General features: G+C 32.1%; 2 protein-coding genes across 2 annotated transcripts; one reads left to right on the top strand and one right to left on the bottom strand.

Annotated features, from left to right (window-relative positions):
* The first annotated feature begins 1,069 nt into the window (after nt 1-1,069).
* On the top strand, nt 1,070-1,788 carry LOC119673153. The gene has a single exon (XM_038084389.1). The coding sequence runs from the start codon at nt 1,070-1,072 to the stop codon at nt 1,676-1,678; it is 609 nt and encodes a 202-aa protein (XP_037940317.1). The 3' UTR covers nt 1,679-1,788.
* A 13,920-nt stretch (nt 1,789-15,708) lies between these two features.
* LOC119669258 lies at nt 15,709-16,861 on the bottom strand. Its single transcript, XM_038079086.1, has one exon. The coding sequence runs from the start codon at nt 16,732-16,734 to the stop codon at nt 15,859-15,861; it is 876 nt and encodes a 291-aa protein (XP_037935014.1). The 5' UTR covers nt 16,735-16,861; the 3' UTR covers nt 15,709-15,858.
* Between the last annotated feature and the right edge of the window lie 26 nt (nt 16,862-16,887).

Below are 16,887 nucleotides of genomic sequence, written 5' to 3'. Positions count from 1 at the left end.
ACAAAAGCCAAACGAAACTTTTCCAGACAAACAAGTTGATGTCCCGTTTGGTAGCAATCAAACGATCGAAAAATATCACACGATTCTGCCGTTAATGAAACCAAGCGCAGGGGCGGATTTAAGACGCCGCGAGTGTTAACTTATATATATCTTATTTGATTTACTTCACTAATTTTTGATAATCACTACTCTATTTTTTTTAGAACTCTACCAATTCTAAAACTCTAGTCTATCACATAGTCTATATCTTTAAAAAAAATGTTACTTATACGTCAGATAAAACCCTTGCTTTTCCCTTCACAGCAATTTTCCTTTGTGTATTTTCCTTCGTTTTGCATTATTTTCGAGTATTTTAGCCGTCATTTTAATAGTTTTCAGCGCTATAGTACCTTTTCTGCTAATATCTCGATGACATACACGTTTGGTGCTAAATTAACACTTTCAATAACATAAATGCCAATAATGAAGTTCGCAATATGCCGACGGACGTAAATACGTAAACATTAATTGGAATTACGCTTAGACCCAGGCTTTGAAATGTCACGTACATAGACGACAAACGCGTTTGTACGCTAACCATAGAATAGTCATAACAAAGAAACAACAACAACAACAGCAACAACTACAACGCGACTAGTAGCAATGACAGCTGCAAACGAGCGAGCGAGCGAGTGAGCGAGCGGAAGGAAGGAAGCGAATTTCAGTTTATTTAATAATGGCGCTCAAGTGGCATTATAATTACAGTGAGCAGTGCATAGTCTTTGTGTGGCGTGCCTTTGGCGGTAATGCACTAATCTACACAACTAATTGTGTAAGAAATATGCGAAGCATGTCCCTCAAAGCGAAATATTTAGAAAAATAGACAAAATTGTTTAATATTTATGAAGTTTATTACAAAATTTGTATTGTTTTTGTAGCGCTTCAATAAAAAATTCTTCGACATGTACAGAAAAGGGAAAAAATTTGTATAAAATGTCTGTTCCGATCAGAAATAGACAACAGTCAACAACTGCACAAAACACTAGCAACTGCTAAGAATATTAGGCTTCAAACCAACAACTTTTAAATAATGGCAAAATTATTCCAAATCCTTTTAGTGAGCTGCTTTGTGCTTGCACTCTGCACCGCAGAAGCACCACGAGTACGGTCCATACGCTTTCAAAATCAACGCCGCAGTCGTGTCTTAGCACGTCAAGAAGTAGCTGAAGAAGCTGTCACTCCATATCCTTCAGCAGCCGAATTGAAACCAGAACTGCCATTTAATGAAGCAGATAACTCAGAACCAGCAGCTTTGGCACCTGAAGATAATATTAATGTACCCGAAGTTATTGATAATCGTCAACCTGATTTGACCTACGGACCACCAGAAGCTGAAACCGATGACATTCCTGTCGATGAAGAAGAAGAACAAGATGTTTTACCAGCTGAAGAAGCTGTGGCTGATGTAGCGCCAGAAGATGAGCCAGCTGAAGAAGTTGCTGTTGATGAACAACAATCGGAGCGCTTGACTCGTGGTCGTCGTATTAATTCACGCAAAAGTGCACGTCCAGCTAAATTGCGCGCTGCTCCGAAAGCCAAATCAGCACGTCTCCAACAACAACCATTACAACAACAAGTTCAACCACAATTTGTAGCACAACCAGTATTCTTCTACACCGCACAGCTCAGAAATTGGTAAAATTATAATAATGGATTAAGGGCTACTATATGCCTTAAATAAAATGTACCTTACAAATGTTTCCTATATATTGCAACAAATTGTTTCTAAATAAATTAATAAATAAATAAAAAAATTTTTATACACACAAATGAAAATATTACCTTTTTGTTATTTTAAATAGTAATGCATATTAATATTAATAAATTAGTATTGCTTTCTTGGTTCAATTAAAAACTGTTTTTAAGCCACACACACCTCAACCCCCAAAAAACTGTTGTGGTTCCGTTTGCGCTTAAAAGTAAATTGGATATAGGTCGTATACGTTTGGGAAGCACTACTATTCCTCTTTCTAGTAAAATAAATTAACTGGGAGTCGTCCATAATGGTAAACTCACCTGGAATACGTACTTAAATAAAGTGTATACAAAACCGACAAGGACTTTATAGACAAGACTGTTCTATACTGGCAAAACTTGATACCTCAACCGAAAAATTTTATTTTAACAGCAGTACATTCTATCATGATATATTGCTGTGTGGTTTCATAGTAAAAAGTCATACAGACTGGATCTATTGTTGTTTACATGAAGTTTCAGAGACTTGTGTGTCTCTTAATGACTGGCGCTAGGAGGAAAGATTTAGAACTTGATCATTGTAGTCATAGCCATAGTATGTATTTATGTAGCTGAATATTCAAATTTAACTTTTTACTAATGGAATTATCAGATTCTAATGAATATTGTATGGTATATATTCATGCAGTTTTAACTAAATTTCTTTATAGTTCCTTCCTTTGTAGTTTTTTCATACTGAAAGTTCTTTGATTGCTCCAAACGTGTGTCCAGACCACTGTAGTCATAACACTATGCAACATCAGTTGAAAAACTAAGACCTCTTTAACTTTATCGCAAACTGGCTGTTTTTATATGGTTCAGAGCTAACTCATTGGAGAATCGGCTTAGCTATTCTATTTATCTATTGTTGGATTTTCAAATTTCATCTTTTACAAAAGGAATTTTTAGGTCTTGATGAATAAAGTAATTTAATTTATACCATGGAGCTTTGATTATATTTCATAGTGTTTTTGATTGATTTCTTTATAATGTTTTTATGTAATATGTATTTCTATAAGAAGGGCCAGTATCCTAAAGTGGATTAGATAATGTTCAAGCCAACTTTGAAACAACTCTGTGTAACAAAATCTTGTACTCCAAATTTAATTGAGTATTACAATACAGTACATTTTTTTGGATTTTAGGAGGAGCTAAAGTTGCTTGGTTTTTATACGGTTTCTTGTGGTAAGCTAGTGGTAAGCTTGTGGTCCAAATGTATACCCAGATATTTCCTAGACTTACATTGTGGCATTGTAAGTATCAACTTCTGAACAGGTTTCATTTCTGGAAGTGAAAGTAACTTCTAGTTTTACCGTGTTGTCCATAATTTTCGATTTTGTAATCATTTATCGAACTATCTAGGCTGGAGCTGTAGCAGAAATCTCATTAGTTATTACAATTTTTGTACTAGACAAGACAGTAGTATACGATATACTACTATAGTAGTATACGACACCGACCCAAACACACTTTCTTATGAAACTCCGCAATTGATGCGATAAAGAATGAACAATTTACTTTAAAGTTGTACATAAAATCTGATCTTTTGCGATAATTACAAGTTTATTCAAAATCGGTAAGAGTATATTTTCAAATTTTTTGAAGAACTCGAGTATTAGCAATAAACTCATTTGCCAATATGAAGAAAAGCTATTTCCTGCCTTATTTTACTTAGTATAATGATTATTTTCGTACATTTCTGTTGACTTAAGTAGTAGTTTCCCATTAGCATTATAACAGTTTCAAACAGTTTAGTGAAAGTCTTATAGTATTCTTCTTATTAGTATTCCTGACCTCGATATGAAGTACAGGGCTTTGCAGATGATCTGGTTATCATTGTTAGAGGCAAGTTTGAGTCCTCCATATCCGATCGTATGCAACTAGCTCTTAACATCACTCAAGATGAAAAAGGACTCTCGATTAATCCGAATAAAACAAACGTGGTACCCTTCAACAGAGAAGGTAGATGAATCTAGGGACCCTAAAGTTAAGGGATACTGATTTAATATTATTTGAGGAAATAAAATATCTAGGAATAATTCTAGATAAAACTCTTACTTGGAAAAACCATTAATCATATATAACTGGCAAAGCCCTAAGAACAACTTATCCGTGCCAAAGACTGTATGGAAAACATGAGGTCTGCGACCAAAAATGATGGCTTATTCGTACAAGACCGTAATAGTATCAATGATCACCTATACTCTATTGGCATGGTGACCAAAGGTAAATCATATGAAGGCTAAGATGACCCTCAATAAGATTCATCAAACAGCCTGTCTAAGCGTAACGGGAGCAATGAGAACGTAGTGCAGGAGCAGGAACTATGGGATCGAAATTTCTCAAAGCAATCGCAATGGAAAAAACTGCTACCATTTTTTAGGCAGGGGTCCATATCTTAGAGCTATGTGAGAGAGAATGCCTACGTAGAGGCACCCGAGGTACCAAAATATGCATTCTTTCAGACAACCAAGCAGCTCTAAAATCTTTAGCAAAATCCTCATTCCAATCAAAGTTGGTTTGGGAATGCTTTTAACTTCTCAATACCCCAGCATAGAAGAACTATGTTACTTTTATGTGGGTACCGGGACACGAAGGACATGAGGGCAATGAAATAGCAGACTCCCTAGAAAAAAACAGTGCATGCACTCCTTTCATTGGTCCAGAACCCTTCTGCGGAGTAACAAATTGCTTCCCAAATAACTTATTATGTGAACGGAAGAAATAACATCTACTTGAACACTGGAGAGCCCAAACAGGCATGCGACAGTCAAAAAGATTCATTGATCCTGAACACATCAAAGTTGTAGATTTAATTACCACATGAAAATTATAGGTGCGGTAGAAAGTGACTCCTGTTAACTCTGTCATGCGGAGAAGCAAACATCAGAACATATACTATGCAACTGCGCAGCGCGGCAAGACATAGACTCGACTACCTTGTAAGCGGGATCTTAGTCCCAAAACAAATAGGTAAAATTAAGCCCACAGCAATTACAAGATTTATAAATAGTCTAGAATTGTCTTAGTTAGGCCTTTAGGCGCACAATAGATCTTTTAGGTCGGGGTGCATTCATATTCTATTTTTTAATAATAAATATTAGTATTCTTCTTCATTAATCATTTTAAAACATACAATAATAATCCATATTTTATACATTATTTACTTAAAGCTATGACCTAATGTCGTCAGTTTGATAGCGTTATAGTTATAAATCCATTAAATTAATTACGAGGTTTCCTATCGTGAAATTTTAAAATTAGGTTCACCTTTTGCAAACGAAATATAATAAATTGGAAGTTTAATTTGGCACGATGTTGTTAAAATTGAATACTTCGCCTTCAGCGGTAGTTTCAAGAGGACCTTTTAAACATTTATTGAAAATGCCTAGCAAAAAGCTTCAACTGTTTTCTAATAAGATTTGTAACATTTGCTACATAAAGCGTAGAATATACAGTTGGTTCAAATACAATCATCAATACAATCATCGTGCATCTTTATCCGATTTTGTGCCAGATAACCCGGGTAACTTATATCAAGCAACAAGTAAGTCAAATTACACATATTATTTATCATCATCAAATAAAAATATTTTAAATTCACATAAGCAGATCCTAATGTATCCATTTAATGCTGTTTCAATAGAAGACTGATTTTTTTTTATATGATGTATATAATATATAATAATGAAAAAAAAATCAGCAAATTCTGATTTCAGTATATACTGATTTATATATCAGTATATTTTCATATTTTTTGACTATTTTTTTAAATAATTTATTTAATTTTTAATTTTATTTTAATATCCATTATTCATTCTCAAAATAATTTAATTTCTGTTAAAATTTGGCCAAAATCTCATTGGTAGTTTCAATAGTGCAAAAGGTACTCTGAATCTGTCAGTATTCGCTGCAGTTGTGATACTACTTCCAGCTGTAGGATTATGCACGTTGTCAGAATAGTCATCATTATGGAAATGTGAACTAAATTCCTCATCATAAGTTATATAGTCCTGTGAACTTATGTCGGAATGTGGTTGAAAATATCCTGTCTCATAATGAGTATAATCAGTTGGATCTGTGCTATCAGCCACTATAACTGTTATAACAGCAAATAAATAAATAATTTTAAACATTTCTCTTGAATCTCACAAAATCAAACTATATATTTTTCTCGAAGGTATTAACTTTTATACGAAAATTATTATTTTTAATTCACACTAATTTGGCAAAAGTTTGTAAATTTGTGTCAGATTAAAACTTGAAACTCGTCGAAAATTGAATTACTTTAAAAATCTTGCCAAAATCATCCCAGAATCTTTAATCGTTTTACATGAATATTGAGTTAGGCAAACTTTTAAATTGTTTACTAACGTCTAACGTTGGTTGTAATGAAGTTGTTTAATATGTGCAACAGGTACGAGTTTGAACTTCAAATCGAACGATTTAAACTTGAATATTTCCATAGTTCAACGTTCTCGTAATTTAATTTGAATTACTCAGAGTGCCAGCATAAATTTTCAGTTTAAGGCTCTTGGAAATGCTGGGCACGTTCCCAGTGTCGGCCAATGTGTATTGATGAGTTTGTGGTCAAATCGGCCTTTGATCGATTTGCATATTCCAAATGTATTCGTTGCGCACGGACCTGATGGGCCCATCAACACATCCAAATTTGTGAGTTTTTTTCGGATTTCATTTTCTTGCGTTCGATTTGTGTTTTGGGTTACGAATTTCGTTTTTGTTATTAAAATTGTTTTCAACTTTTATTTTCAATTAAATTCAATTTTAACTAAGTACACAATCGTATGCAACAAACGTACATGTACACGTACACGTACTTTTTACAATTTCCGACTTCCGTTCTATAGAATTTCGGGGTATAAACACAAAATTTTGCTAGTCGAAAAAATTTGAATTTTTATTTTTTTGATGATATCATTTTGCTACTGACCTAGAAACGACTCAATTATTATTCTTGCTTTATTTCTGTTTATATATTTTTTATTGGCAATTTATATTCAATACATTCGATAGAGTCACAGTGTAAATATTTTTATTTGAAATTGAAATTTAAAAAAAAACATAACATCCATTTCCAAATCGAGTTTTTCATATACGTACGGGTTTATTTTCAGAGAATTTTTTATATTATTGTAAAATTTTTTTAAAATATGGTATATAATATGAAAAAAAAATTATATGAACGTAAGCTTGTATTTCATTAACAAATTGTTAATCATAAATCATAATAATGGATTTAAATAAAATATGAGACAATGCAAATTTGTAAAGTACTTACTATAAATATTTTTAATTAAAACAAACCTTTATAAATAACTCTATTTAAATTTAGTTTCCTGAAAGCACTTTTAAATTTTACGAAAATTTTAATTATTTTAAAATTAAATATTTTTCAATATTATGATATATTAAATAATCATATATGATAAAAAACGATTTAAATAAAATATAAGAAGACAATGCAAATTTGTAAAGTGATTACGATGATTTGTAAAGTGATTTTTTTAATTAACAAAAACAATTTTAAATTACCAATTAATTAATTATAATTATTAATTACTAATTTATTATTATTATTTTATTAATAATTATTAATTATTCTTTAACACACTCAGCGATGTCTCCAGCATTAACATTGATCATACTCTTGCCCTTATAAATATTTCAACTAATTAATTAATTAACATTTTAAGCCCAAAGAATAATTTTTAATTACGGCAAACCGCACAAAAGTATTTAAATTGAAGGAATTAACAAGAGACCCCAGAAAAGAAGATGCGGTGCATATATTGTGCCAATGTCCAGCTCTGGCAAGTAGGAGGAAGACTGACTTGGGACACCATTGGATTGGTGACGACTTAGCAGGAAACTTCAAGCTAAATGAGCTGCTTGCATTAACAAAAGATGTAGTTATGCGAACGGAAGCCACTCCAGCTTTAACTCAATAACAACATTCGAGAATCGAAGGACGAAAAAGGACCCAAGTCGTTTCGTGGTCTACTTCGACTAATCCTTTACTTCAGTGGGGCCACTTATTGGACATATATATATATGTCCAATATATATATATGGACATATATATGTATATATATATGTATATACATATAACAAGAGACCCCAAATACACTCGACGCTCAAAACGGAGCTTTCCAAATTTTTGAATGGAATATACTTTTGAAAATATATCGCTCACGGAAGCTGGAAGATGACAACTTTAAGATTTGCTTTAATGCCAAAATATAGCAGATGTCCGACCACAAAATGATTCTCTATTGTGTCACAGAACAAAAATCTAAAAACATATATGATACCTAAAACCCAGATGAACAAACAAGTAAATAAATAAACAAACAAAACAAAACACCTCAAGTTTCAGAAACAGATTTAGAAATCGATAACTATACATAATAAAAAAAGCAGTCTAAGTAATTAAAAATAGTTACCCTATTTATAGAATGCTTACTTTGATGATTGGTATACAATTAAAAATAAGATTATTAAAGCATAAATAGAACCAATGGTTAATCTTACAAAAAGTGATGTCTGTAACCTAAAGGATATGCCGCATCTTCATCCATTATAGAACACATAATTTACAATTTCAGCAATTTTTTTTTTTATTTCAAAGTAACCATCCAAGACAAACGCCATAAATCAAATATTCTTTTTTGCTCTCTTATACAATATGTTAATAATTTTCTCTACAAAAGGTTTGTGACGTAGGGAGTATGCCGATTTTGTTCTGAGAATAGCACCACCCTTAATAATTTTAAGTCATCTGATTTCATTGAAATTTATTATCTGATAAATATGAAATACCATTGATATTGATATAGTAAATATACCTTAAATAAAATATAATCTTGCTAAAAACATAACATAGTTCTGTTCTCTACCCTACTCTTTCAAATTGTGCTATTACTTATCTCCTTTTTTACTATTCCTTATTGTGTAGAAAAGCGCATCAAAAAATTGGTTCTATTTTAAATTGTTTTTTTTCCATAATCAAATTCATATTTATATCTTGACTCCATGTTCTTGGATCTCTTCATTTAGATATGCTTAACAGTCATTATATAAATAATACTAACCCAACACCGAAAATATATAGGGTACACTATATTTATAAGGGCATAGACATTTAAAGTGAATACTAGAGATGTGATTTATTGAAAATATAGGAAATAATTTAAAAAGCCAAAATAGCCATTATTATTATTAAAGCCATTATTATCATATCAAGTATTCCACTTTTGAGGCTAATTGGCTTTATAATAAATTTATGCTATTTTTAATTTATTGGACACAAATCTTATCTGAGTGTATAGTAGATTAACAATAGCATGACTTTCTCCATATAAGGTTCCTAGATTAGGTTCTACACACAAGAAAGAGTAACAAAATCATGCATTATGCCTTTATAAAAGAATAAAATTGAAATTTAAAAATAAAAAATATAAATATAATTAATTAATTCAATTATTCTACAGTTGATTTATGATTTTGTTCTAATATCAAACAGTAAGTTGATTTTTAAATGAACTTTCAACGCAAATTAACAAAGCTCGAATTTTAAACATACAAGCCAAGTACGGCTTTGGCTAATGAACACTGACTCTGAGCTTCAAATTTGGCAGGGCTCGAGTTAAACTCTTGGTACATCCAGTTATAAAAAAATTATTTATGAATAATTAAATATAAAAAATAATTTCAACACCACTGATAATGGGTATTTGGCCATACTTGAAACAGTTGTATGGTCAGCCAAAAATTTAATTAAATAATAAATAACAATATTTTATTGTTGTAATTTACTGCTGTTTAAAATGCCTCTCTATAAAAAGCAACAGTTTACATTAAGAATTCAGAGTTTTTTGTCAAAATGGACGTTTAAAATCAATCTTATGTTTAGTATGGCTCGATTAAATCGAAAACTATAGTATAAATAAATTTATAATTCATCTTATATATAAAATTAACATTGTCAAAATGTTAGTTACCGTACTCCTCCGAAACGGTTTTACCGATTTTTACCAAATTTTATATGCTTATTCAGTAGGTCTGAGAATCGGCTACTATCTATTTTTCATACCGCTAAAGTGATTAGGGAGTCCCTATCCAGCAAAAATATCCTTATTGCTTTAACAAAAAATTTTTTATTTTTTTGACATAAATTTTGTTTAAATTTTTGAAAAAGAAAAATTTTTTTCTTAATATTTTAGGTAACTACGCCAACAAGTACATCGAGCATTTACATCCACTTCGTTCTTCGTCTTCGCCTTGCATGGCAGATGGAAAATGTACTAAAAATTTTTCTAAAGATTTCACTAATGATACGATAACAAATACCGACGGATATCCAATATATCGTAGAAGAAATCCCGATAATGGGGGACAATAGCGGGTGGTGCCGTATTCGCCTCTGCTAAGCAAGACATACAATGCTCATATTAATGTTGAGTTTTGCAGTTCTGTGAAGAGCATCAAATATATAAGTATGTCCATAAAGGCAGTGATATGGCTGTGTTTAGAGTAGAAAATACTAATGTAAATGCTCCTCCAATGAACAAAAACGGTGAAATTACGCTCTACCAAATTGGTCGGTACATCAGCTCCAATGAAGCTGCTTGGCGTATCTTCGGTTTTCTAATTCATGAACGGGATCCAGCAGCTGTTCAGGTAGCCGTCCATCTTGAAAACGGTCAGCGTGTATTTTTCACGAACGAGACAGTGATTGATCGTGGTACAAATCCACCTAAATCTACACTCATTGCATTTTTTGAATTGTGTAATAGTACGGATGATTTTGGTGCCTTTGCAAGAACATTACTCTATTCACAAGTACCACGCTATTTCACATGGGCTCAAACAAAAAGTTGGATGCCCCGCAAGCAAGTTTCACCAGTTGATGCATGTCTCAATTTATTTAAATCGAGTGCTTATTTACAGTTAATCCAAGACACACTGAGTGTTTTTATCTTCGACTGTGGTTGGTTAATGTTACTGGCCCATTATCATTATTATTATTTACAGTCAATCCAAGACAATTTAAATCATACAAATCTATTGATTTTAAATTAATAATTTAATAAATAAACTATAATAACTTAAAAATAATATTGTTTGGCGTTTGTTATTTTTATTTTCCTTTTTGTTCATAGCGCTCCATGCCTATTTCATGCATATACCACGTACTTACACACTTATAATAAGTAAGTTACTTTTTGTCTACACTAGAATTTATCTAGAAAATAGAAATAATTTATAAGGCAAAACAACGTTTGTCAGGTTATCTAGTAATTATATATAAATAATTACAAATAATACATATATTACATATAACATATTACTGATCCATACGTATGAGTAATGGACAAATCTCCATTAAAAATTAATTACTTATTTCGCAACTTATCTCTACCTTTTATTATCACACATATCTGTATTAAAACTACAGCAATTTATGGAAACAATTTAGAGAGAAGTTTTCTATTTATAATAAATTTGGGTACCTTCACATATATGAAAATCCAAGTCATCTGGAAAGTGATGATTTCCGCAAATAAAACACAATTTGCATATTTTTGACAAACAGTGTGTAAATGAAACTAGCGAAAAGCTCCCAAACACTCTCCTGCATACATCTGATGAACCTACTATACTATATCCCTCCCCACCCACAAATGAATTGAAAATAATGTGAAGTAAACTAAAGTGAGTTGAGGTGAAGTGTGCAAATGCTGACAACTACTATGACGACGAATATGATGACGAGGAGTACAACGAGAACGACAACGACGACGACGACGGAGTCATCAAAAGTGCAATTGTCCAAGTAAAATTGCTTGTGGAAGATTTTCAGACAGGAAAATGAAGCGGAAAACATACTTGAACATATCCGTAAGGGGTGTAAGCATAAACACCCCATACATATGCAGAAAAACCTTATATATGTAAATGTACATGTATGCATGTGTATATCCATATGCAAAAGTTGGAGTCGTAATGTAAGTGATGACAAGGCAAAAAAATGGCATTTAACCAAAAATGCCGAACCAGGAACTAAACTGGAAGCCAAGAAAAATGTTTTGGTAAATCATACAAAGATGCTGCGTAATCCGCAAAAGTTAACATCATCACTTGCTGTAATGGTTGCAACTTGGCAAGCGCCCAGCGGCACCATTATGCCAGCGCTGAAAAAGTAAGCGAGGAGGTAATAGCTCTTCGTTTTTATTTTTCTTTGTTTTCGACATTTGTGTTTGACATAGGCAATTTCGGGGTTGAAATTATAAAAGAATGAAGAAGAAAAGCATATGAGTTAAGAATTTCTTGTTTTGCCTACATTGTATACATTTAGTCTGCTTTTGATTTTAGTGAAGTGCGAACAGTGAACAATTTTTAATTTTTAAAATCAAATAAAAAACAAAAATTTAAATAAAATATAATTTGTAATTTCACATAAACTCACTGTAAGTATATGGAAAATTAAGTAAATATATTTAAAATGATAATTGTAATTTTTGTTTTGTATTATGTAGAAGCTACTGCGTCAAGAACGATTAATTGACCAATGTGCTGCGAATGCAGTCATTCTAAAGCAAGGGGTAATCAGCTGTAGTCATGTAGTCAGCTGTTTCAATTGGAAAATTTTACAATTCAAACTGAGGAGGATTTAATTCAATTTAATGAAGAAATCACTGCCGTTGAAGTAGTTGTAAGTTAAATTATATATGTTTCTTACTTTCAATTTCAACTTATTAATATATTCACATGTAACAATTTTACTAATTCATACATTTCTTTTCATCTATTACGTTATTTATAGACTGCATCAATGAGACGCGTTATTAAAAAACAACCAATTACGCGAAAAATTTCCTGGAATTTTGGAGAATGGTACCCAAGGCAAGAAGTCCTTAAGAGCGTTAGAGAATGTGACAGCAGCACTTTTTGGTATGGTATATTGTACATAATTAACTTTAGCGTATACAATAACATACTTTTGTATTTACAGATGCTTTAAGTACAGATGGTAAGCCGGAACAAGTGATCGAGTCGAGTCTGGAAATCTCTTCAAGGTGTTAGTAACAATTTCCAGAAAAATATTCATCTATATAAGTATGTTATATTTTTTTATGTAAATATTAATATTTTAATTGTATAAAACATAAATATAAAATATAATTTATCCAAAAAAATTTATAGTATTTTATTTAAAAATCAATAGCATAGGTAAAATTTGAAAAGTAAGCGAACATGTCAGCGCTGATATGTTGCATTACAAATTCGAAAAGGTAAGCTAACATGTCAGCGCTGATATGTTGCATTACAAATTCGAAAAAGTAAGCGAACATGTCAGCGCTGATATGTTGCATTACAAATTCGAAAAGGTAAGCGAGCATGTCAGCGCTGAAATGTTGCATTACAAATTTGAAAAGGTAATCGAACGATTCAGCGCTTGCCCGCAATGACATGCACGTGTTAAAGTAATTAGGAGTTTCATTTGAATAATCAGCGCTAGGCATTACCATTCAGCGCTGAGGGAATCGATTCCCTCAGCGCTGAAAGTCCCGCTGGGCGATTGTTTGTGCTTATGTATGGGTAAGTGGGTGTGTGTATGTAGTGTCGTTTGCAATTTTACTTAGTAAATTGTAAAAAATATTGCTCATTCGTTCACATATTCAACACTATTACACTTCATCGAAAGAGTTTCGAATTTTCTCACAAACTTTTGTCATGGAAAAGTTTTCCAGTGAATAATCAACTTGAATTGCAACTAAAGAAGCCAGTAGAGTACAAAAAGATCCACATAGGCCCTTGTATGAAATATGTTTGTCTCACTGCCTCACTGCCTCATCGCCCACTTGCCTATACGTGTGTGTGGTTATCTCAGTCTACATTTTCGCATAATAAAGTATTTATAAACTTTGATGTACTCATGCAATAACAACAACAACATAGAGAAGAAGAAGAAGCAAGAAGTTTTTTCTAATGACTTGCATGTGCAATTTTAGTTGAAAGAAGATTTAATTAACAAAAAAAAAAGTTTTCTATTTGAAAATTTTAAAGTAATTCTTAAAAATTCTGTTGAAATACTGCGTTTATAGAGAATTCTTGGCAAATATAATGTAGAGAGATATTCTTGAAACTGGTATTTTGTTATATGTAAACACATATATACAAAACTAACATATATATGTAAATGAAAATAAATATGTAGGTAATACAGGGTGTTGGTACATACTACATATTTATCGCGATATATAGTGTCAAAGAGTTGGGCATTCAGAAGCAATTTTAAAAAATATAAGTTGTAATATTTCCAAAACTGCTCACCACATCTGGATCAATGTTATATATATGGTAGGACGTTTGGACAGCGCACCGTCCAACAAGTGACCCCACTGATCCATTTTGCATCCATTTTGTTTAATGGAAATAAATTTTAATAAAGCTTATATTAGTCATTATTACCTATGACCTTCAGCAATTTTTCTAGTGGAACTACATAATTCCATCGGCGTACAACGTCTGTGGTTTATCAGTAAAAAACTTTCCCAAGTTATTCTAAATGGCTCTTTGGCCAGCTAATTTTATACCAATAAGACAGTTTTGTAGAGAACTAAACTAATAACAGTCAGATGGTGTTAGATCCAAAGAATATGGTGGATACATCAAAACTTATCATACAAGTTCCATCAATTTGTTCCAACTTATCATGATGGAACACAATTATTTTTCTGTTGGCCAATTCCAGTCACTTTTCATTCAATCATGTGTTCGAGTTATACTTAGGTAGTCAGCGTAATAAACAATACTCTTCCAATTCCACAAAACATTCAACTTAATCTTTTTTCTTTTCATCGTGGTTTTAAAGTCGATTTTTAAGACTCACCGACCTTTGCCTACGATTGCTTGCATTATATATTCATGAATTTAATTCGTTTTTTATTTCGTTGCGTTTCGCCATATCATTCAAATTTCTGTAAGTTACTTTATGTAGTACCAAACATCATGACAACTCCTAACAATAACCACCAGTTTCAAAATTTTATCAATTTTTTAATGCCTATACAGCCAAATCGGGTGCATTTTTGACATTGAGTTTTCCGGAATAAATTCGAGCAAACCACTAACGGGTCTATGGGTCACTCATATCACCCCAACAGTAAACCTCTCAAATATATTCGCAGCAATTCTAATTCTAATTTTTTTTGTAGTAGTACAAAATCACTTAACTTATTTCTTTAGACATTTCATTCATTTTCAGTTTAATAATTTATTTCCATTTCCCTTGACCAAGTAAACAATTTCTGAGGCCACCCTCAGACCACCCTGTATACATGTCATTACAAAAATATATATTTTAATTTATGTACCATATGGTTTCTATATTATCATTCTTCATTATTAATGAAATCTTGAATGATTTTCGATCGTTTCAAAAGTTGTAACGGAAGTACACTTGAGCAAGTCTATTGTTAAGAAAGTCTTCTGCTCCTCATTAAAGAGCATTTACAATGAATATGTTTTGACATATCAATATCTATTTCACATAAGCGCGAAAAACTGCTTTCTGTAATGCCTACCTTCTTGAAATAGTACTCTGTCTGGTTTAAACATAGTTATATATTTGCTCATAGTGTTTGCTCAACGCTTTTAGGAAAGATTGTCCTGGTATGACTGTCACAGTATTACCAGCTTCAAGTTTGAATTTATCTATATAGTAAACTTACAAGTCCTCACATATCTGAATAACGTTTTTTTCTAATTTTTTCGATCAGGAAAAGAATAAGATTGAAATATGAATATGGTATTATAAATGTCGATACATATGTATATATGTATATATATGTATATAGTTAATAGAAACATTTAGTATGAAAATTTATTTCGTTACATAAATTTTATTTATATTATATATTAATACACCCTCATATATAAAATTATATATATTTTTACATTACAACAATCAATACTTTTCACATACATCACCATATATATTTGTATTACAAATAGTTTTCCAAAAACTTAATTCTAAACACAACTAATATCTCCATTAAACTACCAAGTCTGCCATTGTGCAGAGTAGGCGAAAGGACGACCTATGACCAATGGTTGAGCCATTATTGGTTGTGAACGTATCTGCACTGCATTATTAACATTAACTGGTATAATACGCGGAACTGGTGCAGTTATTACCACAGGACCCACATCTGCTGTTACGACAACAGTTTCTGAATCGGGATTCTCTTCAGTTCCCTCAGCAGGTTTTGGTGCTAAAGGATTAGTACTAACACCACATACTGGATGTCCCTTATTACTTGCATCAACTTGACTCTCAGCTGTTACTTCTGTGGGTAGCAGAAAAGCACGACTTGGCCTATAACCTGCAGCTGGATAAGGCGCTTTTTTAGGTATAGGCAATTCAGCAGGTATCACAACCTCTTCTTCAACTACTTGATTTTCTGTTGGTAAATTAAAGGCAATTTTTGGTTTAAAACCAGCAGCTGGATAAGGTGCCTTTTTGGCAACTATAACTTCATTATCATCATCATTATTCAATTCCAGTGGCACTCCATTGTAAAGAGTTACTGTTTCCAAATCAACAGTAGAAGTGGTGGTACTCAGATCAATTGCTGTTTCAGTAGTTGTTGTGGCTAAACCAGAACCATCATCATCTGCTAAGCCATCAGCAGTTGTTGTTGTTATTCCCGCAGAGTCAGCATTTTCACCGGGTAAATCGAATGCACGGCCTGGACGATAACCAGCTGCTGGATATGGTGTTGGCTTAATTTCGCGTACAGTTGCATTCACTGTAATCGGATTATCATCTTCTACTTGCGTTTCATATCGATTTATGCGTATTTGTCTTGCATGCCCGCCACAAATAAATGCAATTAATAGCATAGCTATTAATTTATTTACACCGCCAGTCATTTCGTAATTCAATTATTTACATGTAATTCGAGAATGGAAATATTTTAATCCTGCCAATTTATCTTCGTAACAAACAATCGATTCCAGTTACCACAAATTATCAATTCCGACTGTTTGCGTTGCAGAGACGTGCGAACATTTTTATATCACAAA

This window comes from Teleopsis dalmanni, chromosome 1 (genome assembly GCF_002237135.1).
Source record: "Teleopsis dalmanni isolate 2A chromosome 1, ASM223713v2, whole genome shotgun sequence".
NCBI lineage: Eukaryota > Metazoa > Arthropoda > Insecta > Diptera > Diopsidae > Teleopsis > Teleopsis dalmanni.
Note: the sequence above shows the minus strand (reverse complement) of the source record. Positions and strands in the feature narration are given on the sequence as shown.

What these genes read in the sequence shown, in the direction of transcription:
- LOC119673153 (XM_038084389.1), top strand. Translation starts at nt 1,070, where the DNA reads ATGGCAAAATTATTCCAAATCCTTTTAGTGAGCTGCTTTGTGCTTGCA.
- LOC119669258 (XM_038079086.1), bottom strand. Translation starts at nt 16,734, where the DNA reads ATGACTGGCGGTGTAAATAAATTAATAGCTATGCTATTAATTGCATTT.